This window comes from Delphinapterus leucas, chromosome 3 (genome assembly GCF_059928025.1).
Source record: "Delphinapterus leucas isolate spDelLeu-1000000601 "Yukka" chromosome 3, BTC_Dleu_Yukka2, whole genome shotgun sequence".
Taxonomy (NCBI): Eukaryota; Metazoa; Chordata; class Mammalia; order Artiodactyla; family Monodontidae; genus Delphinapterus; species Delphinapterus leucas.
The window spans coordinates 27,611,051-27,637,324 of NC_143131.1; the positions used below are offsets into that span (position 1 = coordinate 27,611,051).

The window sequence follows — 26,274 nt, forward strand, 5'->3', positions numbered from 1 at the left end:
TAGAACTTCCATTTTTAAAGAAGAGGAAAATGTCAGTTTCTTGAGTGCTAATTTTTAATCTTTAACACAATCTGTAATCTTTTAAGTAAGAAGACAGCAGGGAGGGGCTTCCCTGGCGGCGCAGTGGTTAAGAATCCACCTGCCAATGCAGGGGACGTGGGTTCGTTCCCTGGTATGGGAAAATCCCTCATGCGGCAGAGCAACTAAGCCTGTACACCACAACTGCTGACCCTGCGCTCCAGAGCCTGCGAGCCACAAGTACTGAGCCCGCGTGCCACAACTACTGAAGCCCGCGCATCTGGAGCCCGTGCTCCGCAACAAGAGAAGCCACAGCAATGAGAAGCTCGCACACCGAAACAAAGAGTAGCCCCCGCTCGCCGCAACTAGAGAGAGGTTGTGCACAGCAACAAAGACCCAATGCAGCCAAAAATAAATTAATTAAATAAATTTTAAAAGAAAGAAAAGAAAACAGCAGGGAACCTTTGTTTCTTAATATTTTAAGATGATATTTGAACAATTTTAATTTCCCAAGAATCGTATGAAACATATTGTTAATGGTAAATTTCATTTGCTACTATAAGTTGAGGTGATGTGATGTTTAATTGAGGGGTGCTTTTTTCCAGAATGGAATCACTAGTTCCACTGGTACAAAGTTTGAAAAAACGGATGGAAGCTCCAGACTATGAAATGGTAAATACTTACATTGAAGTATAAAATGACCCTTTAAGAAAGGCATTTTTCTGGCTAGAAAAATGTGCTCTTTGTTAAAGTGATTCACTTTTATTTGTGTTCCTGGAAAGTGTGAGTGGATTTAAAAAAAAAAAAAAAAGAAGAAGAAGAAGTGAAAGAAATACATACTTTTTAGAAGCCAGAACACTGGAAAAGTTTTCCAGGAAAAACACACTTTTGCCGATTTTATGTATGAAGCAAAAGTACGGTGGATTTATTAACTTTGCCTATGGTCAGATCTCTCCTTGACAGAGAAAAGATTTCTTTTAGAAAAGAAAATTTCTACATTTGCTCATTCTTTGTTGGTTCATTTTTATACTCCCTTCCCCCTTCTTTCTTTCCTCTCTCTCTGAAAACTTCTGATTGTAAAAACCAAATAGAAGGACAATAGAAGCCATTGTGGCCAGCACATCTTAACTGTATTAGCTGTATAAGTTTGTTTGCCAACAGCAATCTGAATGCTGTATCAAAAGAAGATGCCTTTAATGATAATTTCTTTTATTTTTATATCATTTTGTAGTATTTAAGCATAAATTTTCCCATTTGAAGTTCAGGTACCTTTTCTCAAATTTTGTGCCAGAGCTGAGACCGCCAGGTCTTCTGCTTCTTTTACTTCTGGTGTTTATTTTACTTTAATAAATTGTGGTTTTGCTGTAGTGTTTTATTTTTTTGTGGAATATAATCAAACCACTTTATTTGAACTGAAGTTTATGTATTTATTTAATGCTAACTTTGTAAGAATAAAACATACCAGCAAAAGAATATTTTGGTTAAATCAGAGATAACTCAAGACTCACCCTTTTTTTTAATGGCAATTATTAAGAATGATAGAAGACATTTAGGGTTTAAAACTCCTTTGAGCTCACGTGATATTATTGAATGTGTCTTCATGCAGGTCTACTTTAGTCATCACATGGCACCTGAATTTTCTGGTGGTGGAGGGAGTGAGGTTTTGTACATCGTTTGTTGAGAAAAAGGATAGCATAGGCTTGGTAGCAGATTATGTAATCAAATATAATGTGCCCATAGCTTCAGGGTTAGAACACTAGGTGTTTTGATCATTTTAGTAGAAAAGAACATGCAGAGTCTCTCTTTTTAGTGCATTGACTGATGATTGCCAGTTAAATCTTTGATGTGTATCCAGAGCCTCCAATAATACAGTAGATTAATGTTTGTTTCCATACTTTGCACTTACGTACCCTACGCAAAACTACAATATATTTGAATTCCAGTTTTCAAAACTTTAATGCAGAGGCTGCAAAATGTCAGCCTGTGGGCCATTTCTAGCTCTTAGGCACATTTAGTTTAGTGCTAAGACTGGAACACCAGTCGTTTATATTTACAACACATGTATAAGATATCAGTATATATGGTTACACATGAAGCATACACAAGAAACTCAAAACAGTAGGTTCAGTAAGGTAGGAGGAAGTCTTCCCCTTGTATCGTCTTGAAGCTTTAAATGTAGTACTCATTACGTGTATTTAAAAATTAAATAGGGGGCTTCCCTGGTGGCGCAGTGGTTGAGAGTCCGCCTGCCGATGCAGGGGACACGGGTTCGTGCCCCGGTCCGGGAAGATCCCACATGCCGCGGAGCAGCTGGGCCCGTGAGCCATGGCCGCTGAGCCTGCGCGTCCAGAGCCTGTGCTCCGCAACGGAAGAGGCCCACATACCGCAAAAAAGAAAAAAAAAAAGTAAATAGGGACTTCCCTGGTGCCACAGTGGTTGGAAGCCCGCCTCCAATGCAGGGGACGTGGGCTCAAGCCCTGGTCCGGGAGGATCGCACATGCCGCAGAGCAACTAGGCCCGTGCGCCACAATTGCTGAGCCTGCGCTCTAGAGCCCATGAGCCACGCCGAAGACTCAATGCAGCCAAAAATAAAGTAATTTTTTAAAAATCTGTTAAAAATAAGTAAATATAATTTGTTGAAAGAAAAGTAAGGTGAGAATACTATGTACCAATTTATATTAGCTTTTAGAGTCCAGGTGAAATGAACAATTTGCTAGAAAATGTAAATTATCAAAATAGACTGAAGTAAAGATAAACTGAATGAATCCACAATCATAAAATAAAGAATTATTCCTAGAAAAGGCATCAGGCCCAAAGGGGTGTACAGACAAGTTCTTCCAAAACTTCGAAGTATAAATAACTGCTATGGCATGGAAACTATTAAGGAAGAAACAATCCTAATCCACAAAAATATTAAAAATTTGTCAGCAAGGCCATAAGTGGTTAAAGAATCTTCTGAAAACAACAACATTACCTTGTAATTTTTAATTGTCTTGTTTTCAGGTTCACCAGGCTGGTCTAACCTGTGATTATTCAGAACTTCCTCACCATGTCAGCACAGAACAAGAAATTGAATATCTTATTCAATCTGTGTATTACATTCTAAAAAATTTGCCAAAACCTACTGTAGTGACAATTGCAAGGTAAGTGTGGTAGCTTGAATAATGGCTCACCAAATATGTCCACATCCTTATCTCCAGAGCCTGTGAATATGTTGCCTTATATGCCAGAAGGGACTTTGCATATCTGGTTCACCCAAGGAGCTTGAAATTGAGGAGATTACCCTGGATTATCCGGGTGAGCCCAGTGTAATCACAGGGGTTATTATAAGAGAAAGACAAGGAAGGTCAGAATCAGAGAGATTGGAAGATGCTAGACTGCTGGCTTTGAAGATGGAGGATGGGGCTTTGAGCTAAGGAATTCATGCAACCTCTAGAAGCCAGGAAGACAAGGAAACAGATTCTTCCCTAGAGCCTAGAGAAGAATTACAGCCCTGACAGCACCTTTATTTTAGGACTTCTGATCTCCAACACAACTGTAAGGTAATAAATTTGTTTTGCTTTAAGTCACTAAGTTTGTAGTAATTTGTTACAACGGCAGTGGGAAATTAATTCATCTCCGTAGATGAATCTAATGATTACTAATGCAGTAGTCCTTACCTACTAATTTTTTTTACCTACTCGGCTCGAAATTCAGGTGTTATATTTTCTCTTTCCTATTAGTGATGGTTGGCAAACAACATACAACTCCTGTTAATCTTGTCTTTGAAGTTGGTGATGTTATTCAGTTGAACATAAGAATTCCCATTTCTGTGTCCTACAGATGAATATTTAGCTGCTACCACGTTTTAAATTTGAATGTACTAATGTGCTGAATAGTTACAACAATTTAATAAAAATTTCTTTTCTATGTTAATCTTTGGACTCATTTTGTATGTAACTGAGTTTCTAAAATAAGTACTTTAAATGCTCAGGCAAATAATATTACATATTTTATGAGAAATATTTATGAGAATTCTTTTACCATCCTGAATGAAATTCATAGATAATCTAATCTATATACACATAATTTAAATATATTTAGATAGCATTTATAATATATAGATGATATCGTCTTAATCCATTCAGGCTGCAATAACAAAAATATCTTAGACTGGGTGGCTTATAAACAATGGGAATTTATTTCTCAAAGACCTATAGGCTGGAAAGTCCAAGATGAAGGCACCAGCAGATTCAGTGTCTGGTGAGGACCTGCTTCCTGGTTCATAGACAGCCATCTTCTCCCTGTAACCTCACATAAAATGAAGGGGTGAAGATGCTCTCTAGGACCTCTTTAATAAAGGCATTAATCTCATTCATGAGGACTCCATCCTCATGACCCAGTCACCTTCCAAAGACCTCCACCTCCAGATATAATCACATTGGGGATTAGGTTTCAACATAGTAATTTTGGGGCACACAAACATTTAGTTTATAGCAGTAACCTACCTATACACATAATTTAAATATATATTCATATATCCACACAGCAAAAAAATCGTAACATAAAGGAGAAATGAAAGTAATTGATAATAGAGTAACATATATTAAGATGCCACACCAAACTGGCATCTTTACAAAGAGTCACTAAATGCAATTGTTAAAAATGCCAACAGATGCAGTGTGTCATGTTGCCCAAATACCATGAACAGCACTGCCATGGCAATATGGTTAGTCTAGTCACAAGAACCTCTTGGTAAAGTTCTGAACTTAAAGTCCAATCTTCCCTCAATTCACAGAGTATTTGCATTCCTGGAAAATTTAGTTTAATCCATTTTCAAAAATAACTTTGTTCATATGTAGAAGAGTATTAAATTCTAGGCTCAAAAAATTAAAAACAGGTTTTTCACTTATATAAGTGCTCCGTGGACCTTGGAGACTGTACAGGACACAGGACAATTCATATTCACATTGCAGGACTATCCTGCATATTGCAAGCACTCAAGCAGCCCTGCCCTCTTCCCTGGTCCCCTAGTTGTCATTGTGACAATCAAAACTGTACCTGCAGATTTCCAAAACTTGTGGGTAGCTCCCATCAAGAGCTACTCTAATACTGTTTTAAAGAAGCCAGAAATCGTTGTGAAAGCATTGAAATGCCCCTGATTTTTTAAGGCTAATAAATCAAACTTTTACATATCCTGCTTTCTTAAAGTAGACATTTATCCATATGTGTATGTTAGACAGTATTTAATAATTTAAAATTGCTTACATCAAGCCTCAAAAATAACCTAATCACCATAGAATGAAATGAGCTCATCTGAAGTCTTACAGATTGTTTCTTTAGGTCTAAAATACTTGTGATAAGGAGTAGGCTAGATAACGAATTCCATTTCCTCCTATAAAGATTTCTATGCCATTTTCCAATCCAGTGGGATTGCCAATGGATTTCCTCACCCCAGTTTAGAACCAGGAGACACTGATAAAATCATTTTAGATACTAATCCTGCTAAAATTATCAGCGACATTGTTACTGGCTGGTGCCACTCAAATTACAGTTGGTGATTCTAGAAAGACCCAAAATGCAGATTCCTGCCCCATCGCACTTTACTCTCTTCTCTTAATACTACATAGGAGACTAATCCCAGCACCAGCACATCCGCACCTTTCATTTTGGATGATCTTGTACGCTTGTGTGGTTAGCAGATTGTTTATAGAAGCAGAACCCTTTTATCGGTTGGAATGCCTCTACCGTCATAATTTCTAGCCTGAGTGTACACATAATAAAAGAATGTGAAACATGATGCCCAGTCACTAATATAATTAGCCCCAGTGTTCCCAAGCAAAATCTCCCTTTCAGGGAAACAACAGTCTAGTATTAAGCACTGAGGCTTTGAAGACATGCTGTATGGTTCTGAATCCCATCACCAACACTTACTAGTATGTGGCCTGTGCAGGTTAATCTTTCTCTGTTTCAGACTCCTTTAAAGGGATGGTAAATATACCTATTTCATAGAGTTGCTGAGAAGATTAAAGAACATAATTCATGTAATGCGCCTGACATAGAGTAAACGTTTAGTAGCTTTCAACAGTTATTATACCAAAATTCAACACAGCTTCTTCATTTCTAATTTACACTGAAGTCAACACATGCAGGCTTTTCCTCACTTCACAGTATGATCTCATCCTATTTATGTGTATTTTTCTTTTCCTTTCTCTTTCTCTGCTTGGTTCCAGGTCAAGTCTGGATGATTACTGTCCTTCTGAGCAAGTTGACACGATTCAAGAAAAAGTCATCAGTGTGCTACGCTCCCTCTATGGGACTCTAGACGTTCACCTGGTGTATTCAACAGAGTCCACTTCATCTTGAAACATCACAACGCTAGGCTCCTGTTAACATCTTGATGTAGTAGCAGGGTTTTCATTAACTTGTTTGCAAATGAATCTTCCAGAGAACACTTTGTTTTAATATTAACTTTCATTTAAAATCTTTCAGGTATTTTGAACCTCCAAACAGGTATCACCAGTTGTTGAATGATGGCAGGGTTTTTTTGGCATCAAGTCTACCCCCAGTTGATGGAACTGATGCTCATCTTTCTTCCTGTCCATCACTGTCGTCTTCACTTTTGTGAGGGTTTTTTTTCCTCTTTTCCCCTCTTCCCCTTAGGTTGGTTGGACTGTGTGAGATTTATTCATTTATTCATTCACTCACCCAGCTGACATTTTTTGAGCACGTTCATGTGCCAGACATAACTAAGTGCTGGTTGTATGGTAACAAACAGAATAGACAAGGCCCCTGCCCTCTTGGTGGACAGCTGAGAAGCAAATTATGGATTGTGAGACATGTTATGAAGGAAAGGAAAACCATAGACATGTCTTAGGCATGCTCTTAGTACTCAGGGCACCCTGGCCTTACAGGAAGGTAACATTCTCAGAAGCTACTAGCAAAATAATGATAATAATAATAATAAAAAAACTTGCCAGTCCATGAAAATGTTCTAGGAAGTCTACCTTTCCAAGACTTAGGATTGTGGCCCAACTCTTATGAAATGCTCTCAGCATTGTTGGTATTGAGGGGGTCTATTTGAGTAAATTCAACCAAACAAAAAGTAACTTTTCTTTGCTAATCAGAAAAACCCTCCAGGGTTTTTTGTTCCTCCAGATGGTCAGAATGGGTGTCAATTACCATTATATCAATAGTTCCTAAGTGCCACTTTATTGGCAGTCTGGGTTGATAATTTTTTCAAATAAACCAGCTTTTTATGTAAATAGTAGGGGAAAGAAGTTAAGTCCTTAATTCTGATCTACCATAAATACCCAAGGACGTAACTGCCTTCCACCAGTCTCTCCATGAGTAAGAGACCCTACCTAAGTCACTCTTGATCATGGAACTTTTTGTTTACTTAATTTGCCAAAGTCTTCCTCTCTTCAGTATTCCTCGTGTTCAGTAATCATTTTTAGCCACCTCCTTGGTTTCCTTTCCTTTAAAAGGTCAGGTGGCATTTAAAGAAAAAAAAAAATCCATCAATCCTCATTCCTAATACAGCAGTCGTTTTCATTTTTGCATGTAGCTTTTAAGCCTTGACCACAGGGGTACAGTTGCGTGTAGCTAAAATTATAGTGTGTTACCTAACTTGATGGCTAATACCCAAGGTCACATTGCCATTGCCACTCAGTAGGTGGCACCAGATCCTATTTTTCCAATGATTCTATTTTCTAGCAAACTTTTCTTGTCATTAAGTTGATCTCCCAATGCTAATAAGTATAAATGCTTATTTCTGTTGTGAAAAGCAAAGCAAACTGATTCAGCTTTCCATTTTTGATAGAGCATTATGTGCCAAAAAGCTTTATTTCCCTGTAAAATCAGAATGCAAAAGAGTGCTATTGTTTATTTTTAAATTTTGAAAAATTAGAGTTCTGTAAATGATGTTACTTTTATAAGTAAGTTATTTTATCAGCTAAAGTAAATAAAAAGGTGTGTTTTGAGGTTTTAAAGATTTAAAACCAAACTGTAACACTAATTAATTGTGTATGATCTTGGTGTGTTCATAGCCTTGGTAAGTCTGGTTTAGTAGTCATTTATTACGACTCCCATGAACTCTGATGAGATTCATCATTGTTTTAACTCAGGTAGAATAAAAGGGCATCAATTTCCTTTTTAGGAACATTCAGATCATTTGGTTCTCATGCTCCGTAATTCTCATTGAAGAATAAAATTCAGTCCCTACTTGTTGACCATAACCAACTTAGTAAATTATGTCTCTGCACATTTCAAATAGGAAGATACTTAGTTTATCAAGCATCCTTCATTTGTGTTCTAAGTGCCAATGAGGAATACCACAGTACCATGCCTTGGATTATTTACAGCTATCACTAAAGCATGGGATTTTGAGCAGCTTTTTTGAAAAATGTGAATTAAATGTAAGATTAGGCCATAACTTTGATAATTGACAAGTACCTATTTCCCAGTATCTAGGGGGAATTTTTTTTTTTAAATCTCTAGAAGTGTTTTCTGTAGACATCTATCTGTAAGTGTTCTAGGTTCTCAAGGAGCTTTTAGTCAAGTCCTTCACTTTTTATATAACATTCTCTCCAAATCTTCCTTTGGTTTTAGCAGTAGTGGTCCCACATTGCTGGCAATATATGCATTGTACTGCCAATAGTTTACAGGATATTTCTCAGTATAAGATTATCTCACCAAACTTAAGAGAAAGCACTTTCATGAAACTTAGGGAGTTTTTGTTGGACATCTTTCAGAAATGCTCAAGATACATGAGGATCACATGTAAAAATACTCACTATTGGACTGTGCTGTACTACCTGGTCATCCTGAGTTGCAACACTCTCTTGAAGTGCTTGTTTGTGAACTAACTTGTCCTGGACCGCCTCTGGTTTTGTAGGTCTAGCTGCCCTCGTGGAATTCCAAACATTAGTGCCATCCTTTCCTTTTATTCGTTATTTGAGTTCAGCAAATGAAGTTACAGTGACTAAGGAGGCTTCTGTGAACCTTGATTCTTAGGAGAGAGTTCTCTGAACAGTGAATATTCTAGTCACTCACTGGAAATTAGTAAGTTGGCATTCTGTACATTAGTATCTTGTGAGTTTGGTTCCTGTGATTCAGAAGCAGGAGCCCATTTCAGAGGCTGAGGCAAGCCTCAGGGTGTACAGTGTCTCTTCCTTTGAAGACCTTCCTTGGTGACTTGTCAGCCAGCCTACAGCTACAGCATTCCTACCATGTCTCTAACTTCAAAACATTCTTCACCAGCAAGCAGATCTCTGAAGCTGATGGATCAGACATCAGCAGTGCTCATCAGTGCCTTAGCACCCTAGCTGATAAGATCATGCCAGGATCAAGACAAGAAGTGTCATGACTGAAACAGAGCAGTGCATCGTGGTAAGAGTGTGAACTTCCAAGGGCCACTGCCTGGCTCCATTGCCCCCTTCTCCATGTTCCAGCTGTGTGACCTCAGCCTCAGCTTCTCCTTTGCAATGAGAGAACTTAACGCATCAGGATATTGTGAGGAATAACACATAATAAAGCCCTTAACACAGGAGCCATTCAGCAAACATTGGCTGTTATTTCGAAACTCAGCCCTACTTAGAGTGTCCTGTGATGGCTGTTACAGGTCTCACCTGCTCTCATGCCTCCTAAACCCCTGATCTTTTTAAATCCCACATTAACTTCAACTGTATTTCTGTGAATAGTGGAATTTCACTTTCTTTATTCAAAGAAGGCAGGTCCTTGCCCATAAGGAGAGAAGTAATGGAGGGGTTTTAAGCAGAGATACTCATAATTTAAAACTCTTGTCTTGAATTGGTGCAAGCATCGATTTATTCACAATTTTAAAACTTGTGCAATCAGCGGGGTTAGGGAAGCCAAAGCCTGGCGCAGCTTTTTTTCCTCCGCTCTTCCCTTCCTGCCTGCTGGTAGATAACACTAGAATTTATGGGGCTAAACCTGTGATGTAGACAATGTCTAGAAGTTGCTACCCCCATACTTATAAATTACCTTCATAGAATCTAGAGTTATCCTTACCATTTTTTACGTTGCTGATTTATTTATAGGTGACCTCCAGCAAAAAAGTCCCTCATGAATCAACCAGAGCATGACAGGGAAGTGGGGTAGAGTGAGTATCTCCAAGCAATTCACTATCATTTCCAAACCCTCCACAAGCGTTCCCTTCATCTGGGCCTCAGTCTTACCACGGAGCAGCCTCCGCTGTGGAAGGGTAAGGAAAGTGGAATCGCTCGAGAAGGGGGAACGCCTCTGTCAGCTTGGTCCAGTAAGGTTTTGGAGCAGCCTGTCAGACGTGACCCTGAGCACTCAGGGAGGGCAAGACGGGGCTGAAGTCAGAGTTGGAGCCAGGCTTGAAGGCCAGCTTTTCGGACAGAATCACCCTGGGAGCTGTACAGCAGCACCGTCTACCCCCTGCAGCATTGCCCCGCCTGGAGCAGACCTGGGTAATAAGGGCACCAGTGTCACAGAGTGGCACCTGAGGCACTGGTGGCTTTGAAATCAGTCCAAGTTCAAACTCTACCTCTGCCAGTTACAAGTTAGGTGAACTTGGGCAACGTAACTTGTCAGAGTCTTTGTTTTAGGCATGGTTCGAGGCCTTCCCCATGTCCCTAGAGGTCTCCTTACTGTGCTCCAGCGTCACACAGTAGTCAGCTGTCCACATCTGTCCTCCCCGGTAGACATGGGCCCCCGACTGCATCATCATACGTCTTTATAGCCCCAGGCTCTGGCATAGTCACTGTCATATTATAAAGCCTCAAAAAATGTTTAATGAATTGAGTACAGAAAATACCAGTGGTCACTGGAGTTCTGACAGTAATAAACCTTACTATGTGCTCTGTATTATATAACCTCTTGCAAGCATGCTGTCTCTGAGAGCAAGTTGAACAAATACAGGTATTAATATAGGAACAAACGTTTACTAAGGACTGGATGTGTTAAGCACATGAGCCCAAAAGAGCTAAAAGATAATACCTGTAATCTAATGATTGTGTCCATAGAATAACTTTGTTAGAAACAAAAGAAAGGCAGTCGTGTCAGTTTTACAGCTTTTTTGTGATCTTTTCTCTTACAGATAAAACCTGATAACCATGTTCCACAATGCTTATGTCAGCATGACATAAAAATCCATGTAGTTTGATTTTCTGCCTAAAATTCAAATCTAATATTTGACACTAGCGTCCAAAAACCGTAGATACGAACTTTTGGTCCCTAAAAAGAATATCGCTCTTAGAACATAGCTTTGCTAGTTCTCAGAGGGTAACACTATTCATCACTTCTGATTTTCTTTCCATGTGGAGTCACCTTCCGTTACAGTCCTGACCTTGCTCTGCCCTTTTACTCACTCCTCCCCAGGCAAGGAAGAGTGAAACAAGGGAATTCTAGGATGCCTTCTTATCGAAGTATGTTCTGCTCTGCCCTTCCATGCCAGAAGTTTGTAAGAACAGGCATGGTTGTCCAGTGGTGCCAGTGGATGGCAAAGTCTCTATATCTCTGGGGTGCAATGTAGGAAACAAGTTGTTGCCACAGATTTAAGCCTTGTTTTCTACTATCAGCTTTCTCAATAATGATGACACTTTTACCTCCATCTGGCTGAATACCTGAGCCCGTTTCTAAGTTGCTTAGGAGCTTAGTGGAGAATGGTGATGTTATTGACCCTCCTCAAACCCCAACTTGACAATGCTTATTTGTTAAATAGTATGGAAAGTTTATAAATGTGGGTAGCTCTTGGAATTCCAATCCAAAAGGGGGACGGACATTCTCTGACCATTCTGAATAAACTGACAACATACCTTCTCTTTATACAGTCTGTTTTTCTGGTATTGCAGTATAGACATTTTAAACTTCTTTTAAGATTTATTTTGCTTAAAAACTTTTAAAGATTTATTTTGCTTTTAAGTGCTTTTCTTGGGTGGCAGACTGGTATTTTATTTTTATTTGACGTCATGCTAAGACGCAACACATCATCCTAGTAGACTTCCTATATAAGCAATGACCAATTATAAAATGTAACAGAGGAAAAGGTCTTACTTATAATAGCATTACTTCACCAGAAAAAGATACCTATGAATAAACTAAATGAAAAATTACCACCTATACAAGGAGAAGTTTACGAAGGTATTGAAGAATATAAATGAAGACATGAATTCTATGGAAAGATGTTTATATAAGAAGATTCAACATTATAAAGATGTCAATTCTTCCCATATCAGACTCTACATATAATGCAATTTCAATAAACATAGCAAGGAGATTTTATTTTGGCTAGTGATACTGGTTCTAAAGTTCATATGGAAAAGGAGGGAAACCAGGAAAAAAATTGTAAAATAAAAGTTAATGAAGGGATTGGCCCTACTATGTGCCAAAATACATTATAAAGTTGTATTAATTAAAACAGCGCATTACTGGCACGTGAGCAGGCAGACAGATGAATGGAACAGAATAGAGTACAGAAGTAGACCTATATTAGATAAAGTAACAATACGTGGTTTAAAGAAAGACAGAAAAAAGGAAAAAAAATGAATGGCTCATAAAACGAAAGATGATTTCTCATTTTCATAAAGTCCAAAACAGGTGTTCCTGCTTGGCAGGCTCTCCTCCAGGCAAGGATTCTGGAGCTCATGCTCCTTGCATCTTTAGCTCTGCCATGCTCAGTATGTGGCTTCTCAAGTTTTTCTGGAGGATATCTCCGTTCCACATGGCAGAAGGCAAAGAGGATGGAGGATCATGTGTGGGAAGCTTTTACGTGCCAGGTCCATCACTTCCTGACTGCAGTCGAAGCTGGGAAACTAACGTGCTGTGAGCCCAGAGAGAGGAAGGAAAAGCTTTGGTAAATAACTAGCATTCTCTCCCACAAGACCCAAATGCATATGGAATTTAATATGTCACCAGGGTGGCATTTGATATCAATGGGGAAAGATGAATTATTCAATTAATGATCCTGAAGAACTGGATAGCTGTCTCAAAAAAGAAAAAAAAGTTGGATTCCCAATTTATTCCTTGCAACAAAATACATTATAATTCAGTCAAATTTGAATGGGAAAAAAAAGGAAGGAAACTATTAGAAAACACAGGAGAAAAGGGAAGGTCTTTTTATAAATAAGCATGCCCGCCCAGAAGACTCAAGGAAATGTGGGGTTAAGATTGTATAGCGCATTCACCCAGATACAACTATTCCAAGTTTCACAGTCCTATTTCTTCCTTTTCAGGGCCCTTACATTAACGCAGAACACCTGCTTTGGCCTGCATTCGGCATCCCACTGTAGCTCTGACATTTTTATTATTGTATCCTGAGGCTAATGTTCAGCATAGTCTGCCCTCCTGCTGCAAGAGGTAAGAGTCTAATTAAAATCAGCCATGAAAGCCTTCTGGCTCTCTTGACATGCCCTGAGTTGATAGTTGGCTGACCTGGTGTGCCAGTCTCTTTCTTCAAGGCTTCCAGGAGAGTTAACAGAAGTCAGCCACCTCTACAATCCTTATGAATACCATTGTCCCACACCACTCAAGAGCTACCACGTATTCCCCAGCCTGGCCCCTTCCACCCGTTCCTTATTCCCAAACAGAGATGAAAGTCTTAATAAACGTGCTGCTACAGCATGCTGTGGGTTGTCACTACCCCGTCTTAGACCAGCAATGAGGCTCTTGATGCCTCCTGACCAGAGAGTGAGCAAATTCTCTAGTCCCATTCTTGAGGGTCAACTTTCCATGGCCATCTCTGGTACCAGTTTAGGTCTCCGGAAAAGCAGACCTTGAGGCAAGGATTAGGGGGCATGTAGCTACTGGGGAGGTGATATCAGGAAGAGAGGAGGTAGGGAAAGTGAGATAGAGAAGGTAGAAAAGTCATTAAGGATACATTAAAGTGAAGATTACTACTGTAGTCAACAAGAGCTGAATTCACTCTGAGGAACCAGCAAGAATCGCCTGCTGAGAGATGGAGAAGCTTACATATTTATCCACTGATTCCTATTCTTTATTGGTTGGGGGTTGCCGCCGAGAGGCTGATAGACTGTTTCTTCCCAGACATCCTGGAAAGTCCACCCTTGCAGGGTGGAGCACGTTCCGTGACACCTCAGAATGACTCGGGAAGAGAAGCAGAAAGATTCAGACACAAGTTGGATGCTGTCAGAATGTGCAGGAACTGTTACTTATGGCTGCAGGTAAAGTTACTAGCTGGGACATTAACAGCATCTGCTACAGCAAGAATTAAGACACCAATTCCGTCTATATTCCTTTCAAGCAGTTTTAAACAGCATCTGTTGTATTGCTGAAGGTGTAGGCAAACAGCATGCTGATGTACTGTTGTTCCGAATGTGTATTGATACAGCCGCTATGAAGGGCAACTGGACGGTGGCTGTCAATATTGAAGGTGTGGGAATTCCCTGGGGGTCCAGTGGTTAGGACTTCACGTTTTCACTGCCTAGGGTGTGGGTTCAGTCCCTGGTTGGGGAATTAAGGTCCCTCAAGGTACGCGGCATGGCCAAAAAATATATATGTATAATATATATATTGAAGGTGTATATACTTTTTGATCCAGGTTTAGGAATTTCACTGCTAGGAATTGATCCTGAAGATATTGATGCAAAGCCTTTCATACAAGTATTTTCATTGTAATCATAGAGGATTGGGCACCGGTTTCCTCCATGGGGCACTGGGTAAATTATTGTACATCCATATAGTGGCACCCTTACATAGAAGGGGATCCTCTCTGTGTACTGACATTGAACACTCTTATCAGAAGGCAGCAGAAAATGATTAACTGTTTATTCAGTATACTACTGTGCTGTATAAGTGGGAAAAGAAAAAGTGTGTTTGTATATGTACAAACTATCTCCAGAAGAAGATTTCTACATGCTATGGATTGTATTCTTCTTATAACTTTTCTGTTATTCCTAGGGACTTGGTATAAGAGGTGGCAGCTCCAGGGTAGTATTAGTCTACCAAATGGTAGATTGTGAAAACAAGTGTGATGAAAACTGACAAATAATAACAGAGTACAGCAAAGTGACTGGATAGCAGGTAATCATTCACAAACTGGTGGTTTTCCTGTTCACCAGCAATAGATAGTTAGAAAATGTAATGGAAGGGAATTTGCAACAGAAACCTAAGTATAAAACACCTAAGAATAAACATAACAAATATATAAGACCTTTACAGGGGAAAAAGTAAACTATAGGACATAGAAAAACGCCTAGATAAATGGAGACTATTAATGGTCTCAATATATTATGATGCCAGTTCTCTCCAAATTGTTCCATAAAGACAATGTAATCCCCCAAATATCCTAATAATATTTAGTATATAGTTTAACAAGCTAATTTAAGAATTCATAAGTAAGGCTACAAGTATATGCGTAGCTTAGACAGTTATGGAGTGGGAGAAATCAAATGATCAGTAAATGTAAAAATCAATGTTATCCTCCCTAGTCATTGCAGACGTGTAAATTAAAATAAGATGTAACTTTTCACCATATAATTGGCAAAAAATAAAAAATGTTGATACTACCAATCAAGAATGTGAGGAAATGGTATTCTCCCATTCAACTGATAGAAAAAACATTATTTAAAGCTCTCTGAAAAGCAACGTGGCAGTAACTTTGAAAATGGTAATTATTCATTCTCAATGACCCAGCAATTCCATTTCTCAATATCTATCCTGTATGCATCAAACATGTATTTTAAATGGCACGCACAAAGATATTCTTACCCCCAGTTCATAGTTGCAAAGAAAAGAAAAAAGGACAACAACCTAAATACCCATCGATATATTCATAAATGGCTACATAAGCCATAGTAAAGCCCTACTATGAAATATTATGTAGTAATTTAAAAGAATGATGTAAATCAATATCTACTGACATGAAAAGAATAAAAAACAAGGTTTAGAATACTGAATTCAATAGCATCCCACTTAAGAAAAATATAAAACAACACTAAACACTTGTACAGGTACAAGTGCATGATTATATATTAATTTTTTTTGAATTTAATTTTATTTTTTTATACAGCAGGTTCTTATTAGCTATCCATTTCATACTTATTAGTGTATACATGTCAATCCCAATCTCCCAATTCATCCCACACCCCCAGCCGCCACTTTCGCCCCTTGGTGTCCATACGTTTGTTCTCTACATCTGTGTCTCTATTTCTGCCCTGCAAACCAGTTCATCTGTACCTTATTTCTAGGTTCCATATATATGCGTTAATGTACGATATTGGTTTTTCTCTTTCTGACTTACTTCACTCTGTATGACAGTCTCTATATCCATCCACATCTCTACAAATGACCCAATTTCGTTCCCTTTTATGACTGGGTAATATTCCATTGTATATATGTACTACATCTTCTTTATCCATTCTTCTGTCGATGGGCATTTAGGTTGCTTCCATGACCTGGCTATTGTAAATAGTGCTGCAGTGAATATTGGGGTGCATGTGTCTTTTTGAATTATGGTTTTCTCTGAGTATAAGCCCAGTAGTGGGATTGCTGGGTCACATGATAGTTCTATTTGTAGTTTTTTAAGGAACGTCCATACTGTTCTCCATAGTGGCTGTATCAATTTACATTCCCACCAACAGTGCAAGAGTGTTCCCTTTTCTCCACACCCTCTCCATCATTCGTTGTTTGTAGATTTTCTGATGATGCTCATTTTAATTGGCGTGAGGTGATACCTCATTGTAGTTTTGATTTGCATTTCTCAAATAATTAGTGATGTTGAGCAGCTTTTCATGTGCTTCTTGACCATCTGTATGTCTTCTTTGGAGAAATGTCTGTTTAGTCTTATGCGCATTTTTTGATTGGCTTGTTTGTTTTTTTTAATATTGAGCTGCATGAGCTGTTTATATATTTTGGAGATTAATCCTTTGTCCACTGATTCGTTTGCAAATATTTTCTCCCATTCTGAGGGTTGTCTTTTTGTCTTGTTTGTAGTTTCCTTTGCTTTGCAAAAGCTTTTAAGTTTCATTAGGCCCCATTTGTTTATTTTTGTTTTTATTCCCATTACTCTGGGAGGTGGGTCAAAAAAGATCTTGCTGTGATTTATGTCAAAGAATGTTCTTCCTGTGTTTTCCTCTAAGAGTTTTATAGTGTCCAGTCCTACATTTAGTTCTCTAATAAATTTTGAGTTTATTTTTGTGTATGGTGTTAGGGAGTGTTCTAATTTCATTCTTTTACATATAGCTTGTCCACTTTTCCCAGCACCACTTATTGAAGAGACTGCCTTTTCTCCATTGTATATCCTTGCCTCCTTTGTCTTAGATTAGTTGACCATAGGTGCATGGGTTTATCTCTGGGCTTTCTATCCTGTTCCATTGATCTATATTTCTCGTTTTTGTGCCAGTACCATATTGTCTTGATTCCTATAGCTTTGTAGTATAGTCTGAAGTCAGGGAGTCTGATTCCTCCAGCTCCGTTTTTTTCTCTCAAGACTCCTTTGGCTATTCGGGGTCTTTTGTGTCTCCATACAAATTTTAAGATTTTTTGTTCTACTTCTGTAAAAAATGCCACTGGTTAATTTGATAGGGATTGCATTGAGTCTGTAGATTGCCTTGAGTAGTATAGTCATTTTCACAATATTGATTCTTCCAATCCAAGAACATGGTATATCTCTCCATCTGTTTGTGTCATCTTTGATTTCTTTCATCAGTGTCTTATAGTTTTCTGCATACAGGTCTTTTGTCTCCCTAGGTAGGTTTATTCCTAGGTATTTTTTTCTTTTTGTTGCAGCGGTAAACGGGGAGTGTTTCCTTCATTTTTCCTTCAGATTTTTCATCATTAGTGTATAGGAATGCAAGAGATTTCTATACATTAATTTTGTATCCTGCAACTTTACCAAATTCATTGATTAGATCTAGTAGTTTTCTGGTGGCATCTTTAGGATTCTCTATGTATAGTATCATGTCATCTGCAAACAGTGACAGTTTTACTTCTTCCTTTCCAATTTGTATTCCTTTCATTTCCTTTTCTTTTCTGATTGCCATGGCTAGGACTTCCAAAACTATGCTGAATATAAGTGGCGAGAATGGGCATCCTTGTCTTGTTCCTGATCTTAAAGGGAATGCTTTCAGTTTTTCACCATTGAGTGTGATATTAGCTGTGGGTGGCCTTTATTATGTTGAGGTAGGTTCCCTCTATGCACACTTTCTGGAGAGTTTTTATCATAAATGGTTGTTGAATATTTTTTAAGGGGTTTTTATTTATTTTATTATTATTATTTTTGGCTGCATTGGGTCTTCATTGCTGCGTGCAGGCTTTCTCTAGTTGTGGTGAGCGGGGGCTACTCTTCGTTACAGTGCACGGGCTTCCCATTGTGGTGGCTTCTCTTGTGGAGCGTGGGCTCTAGGCACGTGGGCTTTAGTAGTTGCAGCATGCAGGCTCAGTAGTTGCAACACATGGGCCCTAGAGTGCGCAGGCTTCAGTAGTCATGGAGCATGAGCTCAGTAGTTGTGGCACATGGACTCTAGGGCCTGTGGGCTCCAGTAGTTGTGGCACACGGGCTCAGTAGTTATGGCTCGCAGGCTCTAGAGCGCAGGCTCAGTAGTTGTGGCACATGGACTTAGTTGCTCTGCGGCATGTGGGATCTTCCCAGCCCAGGGATTGAACCCGTGTGCCCTGCATTGGCAGGTGGATTCTTAATCACTGTAGCTTTTTTCTGCATCTATTGAGATGATCATATGGTTTTTATTCTTCAGTTTGTTATGTGATATATCACATTGATTGATCTGTAGATATTGAAAAATCCTTGCATCCCTGGGATAAATCCCACTTGATCATTGTTTATGATCCTTTTAATGTTAGAGTTGGTTTGCTAGTATTTTGCTGAGGATCTTTGCATCTATGTTCATCAGTGATATTGGCCTGTAATTTTCTTTTTTTGTGATATCTTTGCCTGGTTTTTGTATCAGGGTGATGGTGGCCTCATAGAATGAGTTTGGAAGTGTTCCTTCCTCTGCAATCTTTTGGAATAGTTTTGGAAGGATGGATGTTAACTCTTCTCTAAACGTTTGGCAGAATTGACTTGTGAAGCCATCTGGTCCTGGACTTTTGTTTGTTGGGAGCTTTAAAATTACTGACTTAATTTCAATACTGGTAATTGGTCAGCTCATATTTTCTACTTCTTCCAGGTTCAGTTTTAGGTGATTGTTTCTTTCTAAGAATTTGTCCATTTCTTCTAGCTTGCGTATTTCATTGGTGTATAGTTGCTTGTAGTAGTCTCTTACAATCCTTTGTATTATATTTCTGTGCTGTTGGTGGTAACTTCTCTCTTTTCATTTCTGATTTTATTGATTTTGGTTATCTCCCTTTTTTTTTTTTTAAGATTTATTTATTTTTGGCTGCATCAGGTCTCAGTTGCAGCATGCAGGATCTTCGTTGAGGAATGTGGGATCTCTCTACTTGTGGCGTGCGAGTTTTCTCTTCTCTAGTTTTGGCGCATGGGTCCAGGGCACCTAGGCTCTGTAGTTGTGGGGCGCGGGTTCCAGAGCACGTGGGCTCTGTAGTTTGTGGCATGAAGGCTCTCTAGTTGAGGCATGAGAGCTCAGCAGTTGTGGCACACGGGCTTAGTTGCCCCATGGCATGTGGGATCTTCGTTCCCTGACCAGGGATTGAACCCATGTCCCCTGCATTGTAAAGCGGATTCTTTACCACTGGACCACCAGGGAAGCCCCTCCCTTTTTTTCTTGATGAATCTGGCTAAAGTTTATCAATTTTGTTTATCTTTTCAAAGAACCAGCTTTTAGTTTCATTGATCCTTTCTATTGTTTTTTAGTCTCTATTTCATTTATTTAGCCTCTGATCTTTATGGTTTCTTTCCTTCTACTCACTTTGGGTTTTGTTTATTCTTCTTTCTCTCTGCTTTAGGTGTAAATTTAGATTTTTCATTTGCAATTTTTCTTGTTTCCTGAGGTAAGCTTGTATCAGTGTAAACTTCCCTCTTAGAACTGCTTTTGCTATGTCCCATAGGTTTTGGATCATTGTGTTTTCATTTTCATTTGTCTCTAGGTATTTTTTGATTTCCCCTTTGATTTCTTCAGTGATCCATTGGTTGTTTAGGAGCAGATTGTTTAGCCTTCATGTGTTTGTGTTTTTTGCAGTTTTTTTTTCTTATAGTTGATTCCTAGTTTCGTAGCATTGTGGTTGGAGAATTTTTTGAAAGCATAATCCAGTGAGAAATACTGGCATAGTAACAACAGATAAATTAAACTCTTAGTAAAGAACTACTACAGTAAGATTAGAATCTTACCTTTTAAGAAAAAAAAGAAAGCTGAAAGTACCTTGATGAAAGGAGGTATAAAAAATGGTTGGGGCATCTGGGATATAGCAACAAAATCAAAATGCATAAAGATGGTGAAAACTAAGTACTATGGCCATCTAAGACAAAACATGTAACCAAACTGAGCCAAAAGGAAGAAGGGGGGCGATAAGGAGGGGGGTGGAGAAGAAGCAAAGTACAAAAGAGTATCTATGGCATGTTACTCTTCACATAGAAGGAGATGACCTAGAGGGGTGGGATAGGGAGGATGGGAGGAAGGCTCATGAGGGAGGGGATATGGGGACATATGTATGCATATGGCTGATTCACTTTGGTGTACAACAGAAACTAACACGGTATCGTGAAGCAATTATACTCCAATAAAAATCTATTAAGAAAAAAAGAAAATACGTATGTATCTTATTTGTGCGAAAGATATATTCCCTGACTTACAATGGAGTTACGTCCTAATAAACCTATCTTAAAGTTGAAAATGCATTTAATACACCTAAACTACTGAATATCATAGTTTAGCCTAGCCTACCTTAAACGTGTGCAGAACACTAACATTAGTCTACAGTCGGGCAAAATCATCTAACACAAAAGCTAATTTTATAATAAAGTATTGAATATCTCATGGAGTATTAAATACTGTACTAAAAGTGAAAGACAGCATGGTTGTCTGGGTACAGAATGGTTGTACGTGTATTGGTTGTTTATACTCATGGTCACATGGCTGATGGAGCTACAGCTTGCTGCCCCCACCCAGCATCACAAGAGAGTATCTACCGCATGTCACTAGCCTGGAAAAGATCAAAATTAAAAATTCTAAGTAGAAATGGGTATAGCTTCACACCATTGTAAAGCCAAGAAATCATAAGTTAAAAAAGGCCCGTGTACCGCAAAACATAAATAATAATAATAATAATAATAGTATTGAATTTGAGCTCAGAATAAAACAAATTTCCATGAATCCAACCAACATAAAAAAGGATTGAAGGGCTTCCCTGGTGGCACAGTGGTTGAGAATCCGCCTGCCAATGCAGGGGACACAGGTTCAAGCCCTGGCCCGGGAAGATCCCACATGCCATGGAGCAACCAAGCCCGTGTGCCACAACTACTGAGCCTGCGCTCTAGAGCCCATGCTCCGCAACAAGAGAAGCCACCGCAGTGAGAAGCCCACGCACCACAACCAAAAGTAGCCCCCACTCTACACAACTAGAGAAAGCCTGCACGCAGCAACGAAGACCCAACACAGCCAAAAATAAATTAAATAAATAAATTTTTTAAAAAAGGAATTGAATAAATACATGTATGGGGAAACAATATCTCTTCTTACAAAAGAATTCCAACTAATAAATGTAGAAGAAATGAGAGAAATAAAAAAAATTACCACCAGGCAGACACCACCATAGTAAGTGTTGCAGGTCTAGTCAGTTTGATGGATGCTAAAATCAGTTGTGAGTGTTCGAGAAGAAATAAGATATTTCATAGTCTCAGAGTATTTCTCTAAGATATTTGTCAATTACATAGGGAAAACTGGTAACTTTACTATGGAGAATATCTGCAGACACCTCCTTAGCCAAGTGATCAAGGTTAATAAATCACCAGCAACAAATCACATTGAAATAATTATACACTGAGATGGACACAATATCACTTCTGGGGTAATCTTGCTAAAAATGCAACACCTCAAGCTAATCATGAGAAAACATCAGACTAACCCAAGTTGAAAGACATTCTACAAACTATCAAGATCATGAAAGACAAAGAAAGACTGAGAAACCATCACAGATTGCAGGAAACCAAGGAGCCAATAACTAAATGCAATGTGGATCATGGGTTGGATCCTGAAGCAGAAAAAAGACATTAAGGGGAAAATGAGTGAAATTTAAATAAGATCTGTGTTTGGTTAATAGTATTCACCAATGCTGTTTTTCTGGTTTTGGTAATTGTATAATGGTTATGGAATTGTGAAAATTACGGAAGCTGGGAGAAAGGCATATGTAAGCTCTTTGTACTATTTCTGCAACTTTCCTCTAAGTGGAAAATTATTTAAAAAGAAAAAGAGAACATAGAGAGAAAGGGCATTGTTCTCAATACTCTATTTCTTTGTATTTGCTATATTCAACCCTGCCAATGTGCTTGCATCTCCCTGCTCTATTTGATGGCACAAAATATTACATGCTGGGAAATTGTGCAGATGAACCAATATAGTTTCCATGGCATACTGACATCATTTCCCTACTTTCCAATCTCATATGAGCTTAATTAATTCACTTTAAAGAATTTTACCAAAATAGACTATATTGAAGTTGCATGTGACATATTTGATTAAAATGGAATCATGAAATATGAGGGGGGAAATCAGTATTTAAAAGTCAATATAAGCCTACAATAGCCAAAACAATCTTGAAAAATAACAAATTTGTAAGACTAACACTTCCTGATTTCAAAACTTATTACTTACCTATAGTAATCAAAACAGTGTGATAGTGGCATGAGGATAGACATATAGACCAAAAGAATAGAATACAGCCCCCAAATAAACCCAAGCATATCTGGTCAGTTGATTTTCAATAGGAGTGCCAAGACCATTAAATGGGGAAAGACAGTCTTTTTAACAAAAGGTAGTGAGAAAACTGGATATGCACATGCAAAAGAATGAAGTTGGATCTTTACCTTATACCATATACAAAAATTAACTCAAAACAGATCAAAGGCTTAAACTTAAGAGGTAAAAGTATAGAACTTTAAAATGAAAACATAGGGGAAAGTCTTTATGACATTGGATTTGGCAATAATTTCTTGGATATGACACCAAAAGCATAGGCAATAAAGAAAAATTGGACTTCATCAAAGACATTTGTGCATTAAAGGACATTATCAAGAAAGTAAAAAGACAGTTTATAGAGTAGCAGAAAATACTTGCAAATCATCTATCTGATAAAGGATGTTAATCCAGAATATATAAATAATTCCTATGAGGCAATGGGTTAAAAAAACCTCAATTCAAAAATGGGAAAAGATCTTGAATAGGCATTTCTCCAAAGAAGATGTACAACTAGACAATAAACACATGAAAAGATGTCTAACATCATTAGTCATTAGGGAAAGGCACATCCAAACCACAATGAGATACCACTCTATGCCCATTAGGATGGCTATGATTCTAAAACAAACAACAAAAACAAACAAAAAAGGAAAATAAGTGTTGGCAATGCTTTGGAGAAATTGGAATCTTCATGTATTGCTGTAGGAAAGTAAAATGGTTTAGCCGCTGTGGAAAATAGTTTAGCAGTTCCTAAGAAAGTTAAACATTGAATTACCGTATGACCCAGCAATTCCATTCCAATGTATATACCACAAAAAAACTGAAAGCAGGGACTCAAACAGGCACTTGTTCACCAATATTCATAACAGCATTATTCACAATAGTCAAAAGGTGGAAACAGCCCAAAAGTTCATCTACAGGTGAATGGATAAACAAGTTGTTGTATATATATACAATGGGATATTATTCAACCATAAACAGGAATGGAATTCTGATACATGCTACAACATGGATGAACCTCAAAAACATTTTGCTAAGTGAAATAAGCCAAACACAAAAGGACAAGTATTGTATGATTCTACTTCTATGAGGTACCTAGAACAGGCAAATTCATAGAGACAGTAAGTAGAATAGAGGTTACCAGGGCCTGGAAGGAAGGGGCAATGGGGAGTTGTTTAATGGGCACAGATTTTCTGTTTGGGATGATAAAGTTCTAGAAATGGATAGTGGTATTGGTTGCACAACATTGTGAAAGCACTTAATGCCACTGAATTGTACACTTAAAACGGTAAATTTTATGATACACATATTTTTTTCTTTAACAGTTTCATTGAGGTATAATTGACATATAATAAATGACACATTTAAATTTTCAGTTTTATACGATACATATATTTTAACACAAAAGCTCAATACTATACATGAAACATATAATATTGTATGTCAAATATACTCAATTTTAAAAATTAAATTACATTCCAAAAAACTCAATAAAACATATGATGTGAAATACAGATGTATAATCATAGTAATTAACAATTATAAGTAGACATTTAAAAATTTTGTCTATATCCCCCGAAGTTTATATGTTCTAGTTGCCCAAAGAACTTTTTGAGGAACTTATCATTAGGAAAATGAGGGATCTCCTAGATATAGTCTGCCTTATCTGTAAGTGTATATGCTCGTGTGCATGTGTGTGTGTGTGTGTGTGTTTGATGGGAAATAGAAGAAAAGAGAAGAGGGTACTACCTCTTCATATTGAAAGAAAATCATCCTTTTTACTTGTCCTGGGGAAAAAAGAACACAGACATAGACATACTTTTGGGAATGCTGCAGACTGATCAAGAAAAAAAGGAGGGAAAGTACACATTACCACCATTAAAAGTGAAGGAGGGAATATCACCACAGACCCTACATACATTAAAAGGCAAATAAAGGAATGTAGTGAATAACTTTATGCCTATAAACTTGACAAATAGATTAAAAGAAAGAGTTCTTTTAAAAACACAACTTACCACACTGATACAAAAAGAAATACAAAAATTTCATAACTCTATTTTTAAAGTTGAATTGATGATGGAAAGCCTTCCTGCAAAGAAAACTGCAGGTCCAGATGGTTTTCTTCGGGAATTCTATCAAACATTTAAGGAAGAAATTATACTAATCTTACACAAACTCCTTTAGAAAATAGAAAGTGTTCCCAACTCATTTTATGAAGCCAAGATAATACTGCCAAAAACTTGACAGAAACCTACAAGAAAATTGGAGACCAACATCTCTTAAGTTGCAAAAATCTTTCACAAAATATTAGCAAGTCAAAAGCAGTATTACTACATCATGATTAAGTAGGTGTATTCTAGGAATAGAAGGTTGCCTTAAATTTGAAAATCAGTTGGTGTTATTTGCCACTGTAACACAATAAAGGAGAAAAACCATATAACCATACCAATAAATGCAAACATGCCTCATAAAATTCAATAGCCATCATGATTTTAAAACAAAAACCTCTTTGCAAACTAGGACATGAAAGGGAACTTTTTGTTCAATTTAAAAGCATTTAGGAAGAACCTAAAGATAATATCATACCTAAAGGTGAAATATTGAATATTCTTCCCTCAAGATAATAAACAAAGCTAAGATGTTCACTCTCACCACTTTTTTCAATATCATACTGGAGACCTTAGCCAATGTAAAAAGGTAAGAAAAAGATATAAAAGTCATACATATTACAAAGGAAGAAATAAAATCATTAGCATTTAAACAAGCATTAAAATCCACAAAATACTTAGGAACAAATTTAACAAAAGACATGTAAGACCTCTACAGTGAAAACTATAACACGTTACTGCCAAGACTTGAGCTGCAATTTAATGACTGCTATCCATGAAAATACTTTGTAAGGAGATTCTGTTTGAGGCACTTTAATATTTTGATGAAGTGTTCCTCAAGCTGGACAAAAAGCAATACCCTGGCCCTGGAAAGATTTGCATTACTACTGCTCAGTCCTACTAATAGTTGGCTAAACATTTTATAACAGAAAAATAAGTCTGCCATTATGTTTTTTTTTTCCTCAGCCCACCTGGATAATATTGATGTACCCTTCCCTCAGAACACTATACATGACATTCCAGAGAAGGCTGGCAGAACCCTGCTGAAAACCCAAGCATTGTATCTTGTTGATTTTCCTTCGATGTTTGATTAGCATACCCTACCTACATCATCCTCTGACTCTGGATCATCCAGTGACTCTGAAAGCCACTCGAGGAGCGGCCCATTGAAACCTGGTGGGTGCAGAGCAGTCTCTCTTGCCCTTGCTGGAAAATGACCTATAAAAATTGGGGTGCTCACCTGCTACAGTAATGGAGAGGTAGGTACATGTAAAGAACCACAATCTACCTGTTCTCTTTCTCTTTTCTCTCCTCCTTTAATCCCTTCAGAGTTTTGTTTTTGTTTTTGTTTTTTGGCT

The 26,274-nt window shown here is 38.0% G+C and overlaps 1 protein-coding gene across 7 annotated transcripts in view; it reads left to right on the forward strand.

Moving 5' to 3' along the window:
• The window catches only part of C3H5orf22 (chromosome 3 C5orf22 homolog), a 40,446-nt gene that overhangs the window by 12,086 nt on the left and 2,086 nt on the right, over positions 1-26,274 (forward strand). For 2 of the 7 annotated variants that reach the window (XM_022564755.2, XM_089908714.1), the window contains 5 exons: positions 624-690; positions 3,022-3,161; positions 6,231-10,222; positions 13,218-13,341; positions 14,029-26,175. In XM_022564755.2, coding sequence (XP_022420463.1) covers positions 624-690; positions 3,022-3,161; positions 6,231-6,363 — 340 coding nt within the window. In that variant the 3' untranslated portion in view covers positions 6,364-10,222; positions 13,218-13,341; positions 14,029-26,175. The other 5 variants (XM_089908709.1, XM_089908708.1, XM_089908712.1 and 2 more) reach the window with 5 other exon arrangements.